Source organism: Mus musculus, chromosome 5, assembly GCF_000001635.26.
Source record: "Mus musculus strain C57BL/6J chromosome 5, GRCm38.p6 C57BL/6J".
Taxonomy (NCBI): Eukaryota; Metazoa; Chordata; class Mammalia; order Rodentia; family Muridae; genus Mus; species Mus musculus.
This window is the reverse complement of record NC_000071.6, coordinates 92,247,889-92,256,724: the sequence shown is the minus strand read 5'-3', so window position 1 is coordinate 92,256,724 and position 8,836 is coordinate 92,247,889. Positions and strand designations below refer to the sequence as shown.

At 48.6% G+C, this 8,836-nt stretch overlaps 1 protein-coding gene across 2 annotated transcripts in view; it reads left to right on the top strand.

The window, feature by feature from the left end:
• Positions 1-446: 446 nt before the first annotated feature.
• Positions 447-8,836, top strand: part of Ppef2 (protein phosphatase, EF hand calcium-binding domain 2) — a 29,600-nt gene continuing 21,210 nt past the window's right edge. Inside the window, exons 1-5 of one of the 2 annotated variants that reach the window (NM_011148.4) lie at positions 447-682; positions 3,493-3,620; positions 6,123-6,250; positions 6,379-6,436; positions 7,452-7,627. In NM_011148.4, coding sequence (NP_035278.1) covers positions 3,566-3,620; positions 6,123-6,250; positions 6,379-6,436; positions 7,452-7,627 — 417 coding nt within the window. In that variant the 5' untranslated portion in view covers positions 447-682; positions 3,493-3,565. Of the gene's footprint in view, positions 683-2,453; positions 3,621-6,122; positions 6,251-6,378; positions 6,437-7,451; positions 7,628-8,836 lie in introns of those variants that run through there. The other variant, XM_030254206.1, reaches the window with a different exon arrangement.

Here is an 8,836-nt window from a genome sequence, read left to right as displayed (position 1 = left end):
TACTGTGTTCTGCCTGCTTACCCTGAAACTGTGAGCTTCTGCTTTTACATATAGTTTATTATTTATATTTCCTACTGGATGTAGGAAAGGGAACTGGGTATACACTCTGAAGGGATTCTGTCCCTGGGAAAGACATGATCTCTCAATCAAGTTTTGCAAACAGAAGGAGCCTCCCTGTGGGCTGCAGGAAGCACCCTTTGTGACTCTTGTGGAACAGCTCCAGCATCTGGCGCCCTGCAGCTGGTCTCTGTGGGGTCAGCACTCTCTTGTTTCTGGGTTAAGGAGCTCAGGCTCATCAGGCTGGCTTGGGGAACACGCCTCCTAATCCACAAGAGTAAGAAGATTTAGGACTGGAGCGGGGTGGGGGTGGGGGGTCCTCCACCCCCAACGAGAAGTGACATGCCACACTCTGCAGACTTGCCTCCAGTCCCCGGGCCTCCTTTGACCCAGGGTGTTGCTGCCCACGGCTTGAAGGTGGACATTGTGATTGTCACATGGCACTTGAAATGCATTGCCAGGGTAGTCGGTGTCATCCTGCTCCCTGAGAAGACAACATCAGACAAAGGTTAGACCTGACCCCATCAGGCAGTTCCATCCACCAACCGTGAAGAAAGATGGTGATCAGACACATGGGTTAGGTGCCTGCCTCCTCGTGTCTCAGAGTCAGCTAAGCTCCTGGAAGGTAAGCCCAGACTTCCCAGCCCGTGAGACAGAAATGGATGAGACCATGAAGTCAGCCAGTGAACTTAATATGGGAGGGAAAAGTTCGTTGCGGGCAACAGAGAGGGAAACATAGCTGCCTCGGTCTCCTGGAGCATCCTCAAGGGTTCCCTGGGCCCTAGGGACCTCCATCCAGGCAAACCTAGGATGTGTGGCTTCCATGAATGAAAACCAGTATAAGCAGAGTTGCATATTAAGTACATTTCTAATGTGGATATTAGGCCCAGGGGTTAATAGAGAGAGGCACTTTGGGGAAACAGTGAGACACTCCCATGCATGGCTGTAGCCTTGTGGATGAGAGTCAAACTTAAGTGTCTTTACAGCAGGTTTATATAGGATTTTAGTAGTTTTCAAGTGATCTCTCTAAGGGTTGCTAAGACCCAGGACAAATGACAGACAGACAGACAGACAGATAGACAGACACACACACACACACACACACACACACACACACACACACACACACACACGCACACACTTTTACTTTACATATATAAATGTTTGTGCATGTCTGGTGCCCGTGAAGATCAGAAAGGGTGTTGGGTTCCCTGACACTGGAGTTATAAATGGTTGTATGCCACTACGGGGCGGAGAGGGGTGCCAGGAATTGAACCCTGGTCCACTAAACGCACCACACACTTTTCAACTACTTTTTCAGTACTGCCCAAAGAGTATTGTAACAAGACAAAATTTTGAAGACTTTTTCTTAGTAAACAAAGTTATAAGGTGGGTTTGTAAGAGGCACCGTTCAGGGCGTGTTCAAGGTTACAGGTCGCTTTGGTTTTACATAAGCAGTTTATTTACCCTTGATCTCTGTAGGAATTCATGTATGGTTTTGGCCTGAGTAAGGATAGCTTCTCAGTTGCCTCCAACACCTTTTGTGAGAGGTCTGTGGAAAGCACAGAGTACCTAACTAGGCAGCTGCGGACCAAAGACGCTGGAAGTTTCATGACCCAATCAGAAGGACAGGCAAGCCAGGCCCCAGGACCACAGGCCATTTTCTTGTCACCTGCCCCACACCTACTTCTGCCCATCACTGTCATTCTCTCTGTCTTTCCCTCCTGCTTCCGTTTGGTTTGGGGATGGAGGTCAGTCAGAGAAAGCCTCTCTTGGAGAGGCTGCACTCGTGTTTTCTGGATTTCAAGTCCTGATAACCTACTTTCCCTCCACCAATTAGGCTGCTAGTGAACAGAGCAATAGATTGAAAAGAACGTGGTAAGGTCTGGCTGACTTGTCAAGTTCCAGAGGGACGGGAACCTCCCTCACAGAGTGGCATAATGTGGAAGTCACCGTGACTTATGACTTACAAAGACTGGGTCACAGCAACCTCCGGCGTGGCAGCTATCAGTCACTGTGGGAGGAGCCAGTTCAGTTCTGTGCGGCTCCTTCAACCTCATTTTCCAGAAGTGTGGGGTGTGTGTGTGTGTGTGTGTGGTGTATTGCATGTGTGGTGTGTGTGTGGTGTGTATGGTGTGTATGGTGTATATGGTGTATATGGTGTCTGTGTGTTTGTTATGTGTGTGTGGTGTCTGTGTTTGTATATGGTGTGTGCATATGGTGTATGTGTGTGGTATGTGTGGTGTGCTTGTGTGTGTGTGGTGTATTGTATGTGTGGTGTGAGTGTGGTGTGTATGGGTGGTGTCTATGGTATATATGGTGTATATGGTGTCTGTGTGTGTGTTATGTGTGTGTGGTGTCTGTGTTTGTATATGGTGTGTGCATATGGTGTATGTGTGGTGTGCTTGTGTGTGTGTGTGAATGAAGAATGCATGCACACACACACACATGTACACACACATGCACACACTGGCATTTCAAAGATAGGGAGAAACAACCTCAAGAGAACCTAGAGAGGCGGGAGCAAACACAACTGGCCAGCATCTGGGACCCCAAGGCAGAACTGTAATTCAGGTGGGACCTGCAAAACCAGACGGCTTTGCCGTTCTGGCAAGGTACTGACTGAAAAGGTGAAGTTATTGGAGACATTAGCATGAAATGTTTTGATCAATAACAAGGATGAAAATTGTATTTCTGGGAGCATCTAAGAAGTCAGGTATGGGTGGCACAGACCTGTAATCCCAGCTATTTCAGAGACTGACACAAGAAGGTCACAAGTTTGAGGCCAGCCTGGGATAGTTAGCGTTTTGAAAATGATCATGAAAAGAGGTTTAGGATGTAGCTCAGTTGGTAGAGAACCAGACTAGCATGACTAAGGCCCCGAGTTTGATCCCAACAAAACGTAAACAGACATCAATGGTGCATGCCTGTCTGCCATCAGCACTCAGATAGTAGAGACAGGATGGTCAGAGGTTCAAGGCTATCCTCAGTTACACAGTGAGTTTGAGGTTAGCAATCCTGTCTCCAAGCAAAGTAAAAAAGGGCCTGTGGATGTGGTCCAGCAGTAGAGCATTTGTCTAATACACCCCAGACCCCAAGTTTAATCCCAGCACCATAAAACAAATAGTATCTAAGAAGAGAGCATGCCACCTGCTCTCCTGAAAAGCAGGAAGGAGAGCAGTGGTTTGCTAGCAGCTTAAGCATGGCAGAGATTATGAAAAGCAGCTTTGAAGCCACAAAAACTATAGGTGTGTTTCTAGTCCACACAGACTAAAAGAGCATCCGCTCGGAGGGAGACGGGACAGCACAGGAGGGAATTCTCAGGGGATAAACAGAGAGGGGGGGGTGATCCCGTGGGGGCTCACAGACAGTTGCTCCCCCTGAACTGATGCTGTGTGTGAACCTCCCGCTGACAACACCCCTTCCTCTTGTCAGCAAACCCCTCCGTTCCCTCGGATCGGGATCCGCCACTGCCGTCCATGTCCTGCAGGAGCGCTGTCCCTCAGCCATGGGAAGCAGCTCATCCACCCAGCACCACTTTGCGTTTCAGAACGCTGAGAAAGGTATGAGCTTTTCTGCTTCAGCGCTAGCATTGGTACCCAAAGCCCTTGCTGCGTAGGGCGGGGCCTCTTAGGATGGAAGTAGAAAGCCGTTCAGTTGCTCTCAAGCCGCCTCTTAGAACTGGGCTGCACCTTGGCAGTGACTACCACAGTGCTCAGTAGACCATCTGAGTTGATAAATTATTCCCAGCAGTCGCTGTTGTCTCTTTATCCAGTCTGCACACAAGAGGATAAAAATGATGTTGGATAAAGAGGGAAGCGAAAGATTCTGTGTAAAGGGTCCACCGTGCCAGTGTCAGCAGGGAGGAAGAACTAACGCCCTCTCGTGGAGTGGGGTAGACCAGCTGTTCTCAACCTCTGCTGCGACCCTTTAATGCCGTTCCTCAGAGTGTGGCCACCCACAACCATAACAGTATTCCGTTGCTACTTCATGCTATAATTTTGCTGCTGTTGTGAATTGTAATATAAATATCTGTGTTTTCTTAGGACTTTTTTTTTTTAAGATTTATTTATTGTTATATGTAAGTACAGTGTAGCTGTCTTCAGACGCACCAGAAGAGGGCATCAGATCTCATTACGGATGGTTGTCAGCCACCATGTGGTTGCTGGGATTTGAACTCAGGACCTTCAGAAGAGCAGTCAGTGCTCTTAACCACTGAGCCATCTCTCCAGCCCCAGCCCTAGGACTTTTGACCCTCAAAGGGAATGGGACTCATAGGTCTGAAGAGAACGAAGTGGAGAATCGAAGGAGTGGAGCTGTGGAGGTTGGCAGAAGCCAAACCTTACAGGATTTTGTTTGTTTGGGATTTATTTATTTATTTAATGCCTATGAGTACTCTATCTGCACGTATGCACGTATGCCAGAAGAGGGCGTCAGATCCCAGTATGGATGGGTATGAGCCACTATGTGGTTGCTGAGAATTGAACTCAGCAACCTCTGTTTGAGCAACTAGTGCTCTTAACCACAGCTCAGTCTCTCCAGCCCCTTGTATGGAGTCTTTTAAAGCAGAGACTCGCTGTGGATCTCTGGTGCCAGCAGCTTGCTATGAACCAAACCTGCCACAACTCTCTTACCTCTGCCTCTCAGATGCTGGTATTGCGGTCGTGTACCGCTACATCCAGTAACCTCCTGTAGGATTCTAAACTTTATTCCAAAGGCATGAAGGATGAAAGAATTCAGAATAAGGAATTCTAAAACAGTATTTTTATCTCTTCAGAACACTCTCCTGGCTTCTGTGAAAAAAGAATTGAAGAGTACAATGAAATTAATTTTTAGAGCTACTAACATCATCTCTATTAGTTACTTTTGCATAGATGCAACCAAGTCCCTTACAGAACAAATGTATTATTATAATAATAACTATTATTATTAATTATTGATAGGGTCTCATTATGTGGCCCTGGAACTCACTATGTAGACTAGGCTGTCCTCGAACTCACAGAGATCTGCTTGCCTTTGCCTTCCAAGTACTGGGATTAAAAACGTGTGCCACCACAGCCCTCAATGTAATTCTTAAAATGAGAACGTTGTCGACATTAGGGTTCCTCTTGTGTGTGATGAAAACACCATGGTCAAAGAAACCCAACGGGGGTTGGGGGGGAGGTGGCGGGGGGGGGGGCGGTATTCATTCAGCTTGTGCTTGTGCTTCCACATCACAGTTCATCATCAAAGGAAGTCAAGACGGGAACTCAGGCAGGGCAGGAACCTGGAGGCAGGAGCCGATGCAGAGGCCATGGAGGAACATAGCTTACTTGCTAACATGGCTGGCTCAGGGATGGCCCCACCTACAATGGGCTGAGCCTTCCCCGTCAATTACTAAGAAAACCCCCTTCAGGCTTGCTACAGCTAGATCTTAACAGAGGCATTTTCTCCATTGAGGCTCCTTTTTCTCTGATGACTCTAGCTTGTGTCAAGTTGACATAAAACTAGCCAGGACAGGCTAGAGAGATGGCTCAGAGGTTAAGAGCACTGACGGCTCTTCCAGAGGTCCTGAGTTCAATTTCCAGCAACTACATGGTGGCTCACAACCATCTGTAATGGGATCTGACACCCTCTTCTGGTGTGTCTGGAGACAGCTACACTGTACTCATATACATAAAATAAATAAATAATTCTAAAAACAAACAAACAAACAAACAAAAAACCTAGCCAGCACAGTGACATATACAAGGCTGGGTTGTAGGAAACACTCATCACTTGTTGTGTGGCATAAAAAGAGTACCTGTTCTCCACTGAGTCTAATTCCTTGTCCAGATGAAGATGCTGAGGTGTAAGCTGATTCGTTGATGCCACAGTTTGGCAGGACAATTCAGAGGAACCCAATCTCTTGAAATTCATCTTACTGTCACATTGTAGAAATATCACATACAGCACGTGCGCGCGCGCGCGCGCACACACACACACACACACACACACACACACACACACACAAACCTACCTCTCGTGCTTCCAGCCCCATCTTGGGAGTCCCAGCTCACAGGTTCGCATCCTCATCTGTGTTACAGCCTTCAAGGCAGCGGCCCTGATCCAGAGATGGTACCGGCGCTACATGGCCCGCCTAGAGATGAGGAGGCGATGTACCTGGAACATCTTCCAGTCTATAGAGTATGCTGGACAGCAAGACCAGGTCAAGGTATGTGGCGGTGGCCGCAGGAAGTGGGAGGACAGCAGTCCTGGTGTGGGAAGGTGCAGCTGATGGCACCACTCCCGGATTCTCTTTCCTTCGTTTTTTAAAGCTAGCCTCGTCTGGTTCTTCCACAGCTCCATGAATTCTTCAGCTACCTTGTGGACCATTTCACTCCCAGCAGCCACCATGAGAGTGAGTAGGAGTTGTCATGCTACGCCGTCTTGGCTTAATACCGTAGTGTCGGTGTGGTAGGGTCACCACGGGAGTGTAACTGGGACTCTTTCTGCCTAGAGCTTGGGATTGTGTAGGAAAGTTGGCAAACGAATGACCGAGTAAACTTTTAGCCTGGGCTCTCCTATAAACAAACATCCCTGGAGATAAGTGTTTAGGCTCAGGAGGAAGAAAGGAGTGGAGAGAAATGGAGGAGGTGGAGAGAGATGCGGAAAACGGGATCGAAGGCTAGTTCAGGGGGCCTGCGAAATACTGAAGAATGAACCTCCAGGCACCAGTTCCTGGTTGAAGGCATCCTACAGAGACGGATACAAGGGTGGTTGACTCCGCAGCCTTTCTGGTTCTGCTACCCATGATCCTCCGCGGTCCGGGAGGGAAACCCTTGGCCTTTAGAGCCTGGTAGCTGGAGAAGGCTACCACATTGGTGCGAGCCTCTTCTGTACCCACTGAGCAAGGTGAATGGCCTAGAATCCTTTCCTCATTGGCTTTGCCCTGCTCAACTCTGCATGTCGGGATGTCCTCTGACCGATCTTTTGATTTTTAAAAGAATATTTATTTTAAATCACGTGTAAAAGTGTGTGTGTGTGCCCTTGTGAACGCCGGTGTCTGAGGAGGCCAGAAGAGGGTGTTAGGTCCCCAGGAGCTGGATTTAGAGATCACTGTGAGATGCCAGATGTGGGTGCTAGGAATCTGACTCAGGTCTTTTGGACGAGCTGCCAGCACTCCTAACAGCAGAGACGTAATCTCTCCATCTCCCATTTCTGGTGATTTTTAAAAAAATAAATGTAGACCAACTAATGACTGTACAAGCACAGAAACATAACCTTCCTCCTGCACCCCCTAATCACCTGACTTCAGTTTCTCTGTCCTATTCTGGGCTGGAGCCAGTGCCGGACTGGCAGGGTCGCACAGCATTGACGGTCCCTCAAGGTTGGTTCCTAAGCTGGCCTGCCTTCGCCCTTTGTGTCTGAACTAGGAGATTTCCTGAACCGCATGTTCACCGAAGAGAGATTCGCCCAGGACGTGGAGACAGAGGAGGGTGGAGATTTTGAATCCATAGAGGTGCCAGACAGCTACACGGGGCCACGCCTCTCCTTCCCCCTTCTTCCTGACCATGCCACTGCCCTGGTGGAAGCTTTCAGGCTGCGACAAGTAAGCTTAAGTGGGGACCTGGGTCCCTACAAACTTGTATTTATGAGTAAAGGTAGGCCAAACCAGCCTGGAAATGTAGCCAGGCTCCTGTGATCCCAGCAGCCAGCTTCTAAGAGCGGAACCTTTGTGGTTTTGTTCGTTCAGCCTGCAGGTAGCTAGTGAGGAAGGCTGGGAGGCTCACACGGATCTGGGCACGGGGATGTAGCTGCCCTTGAGCAGCTGACGTGTTAGTAGTGGTGCAGGAAGTAATAAACTAAAGGTCAGTATGCGGTAGCACAGAAAGTGATGAGAGCTACGGAAGAGGGCAGGAAAGGAGGCAGTCTGAGCAATGGGAGATGTCGGAGCAGAGGTCAGGGTGCTTCGAGATACACCTGAGATATCTGGGAACAGAGTGCTCGAGATAAAAGGCTGAGTACAAAGGCACTGAGACAGGGACTCTGTGGACTGTCCAGGGACCTCAGAAAGACCGCTGTGATCAGTAAACTGGAATCCAGGGGGAAAGTAAGAGCTGCTGGGGCAGAAACACAGGGATGATACTCCAGCTTGCTCTTTAAAACAGTCACTAGGTATCAGACCCTAGTGGTGCACATCTTTAATTTCAGTATTTGAGAAGCAGAGGCAGGCAGATTGCTCTGAGTTCAAGGTTAGCTGAGTCTAGACAGTGAGTTCCAGGACAGTCGGGAGTTCATTTTGAGAATCTGTCTGGACTAATAATAAAAATATAGTGCTCGCCAAGTTGAGACTGGCATGCTGGTGAGCGTAGAAGAGAAGCGGAGGGGAGACAATGGTCTAAACAAAACACTGTCTTGGCTTCCCCCCCACCCCCCACCCCCCAATGGCCAATGCAGAGCTGGTGAGAACTTGTTCAGTTCTGTGAGGTGCGTAGATCATGGCCCCTCCACTCTCTGACAAGAAGAAAGCAGAGGGGTAGGGGTTAGGATGCTGTTTCTTGGTAATGGCAGGTTTGGTCCACACCATCAGTTCATACATTGCTACTAGTGCAGTTATGCACTTCCTAAGGGCAAAGAAAAATTCTATAGATTAGCCAGGAAAGAGGAGGTGTAGCTCAAAGAGGAGGGAAGAAAAGTCAGGTGAAAGCAGAGTTGCGAGAAGAGGATCTATAGTTTACTGGGTTCCTTCTGGGGTATGGGGTGGCTGGACGTTTGCCAGCAAAAGTGGGGTCATCCGTGTTAATTTATGGCATCCCAC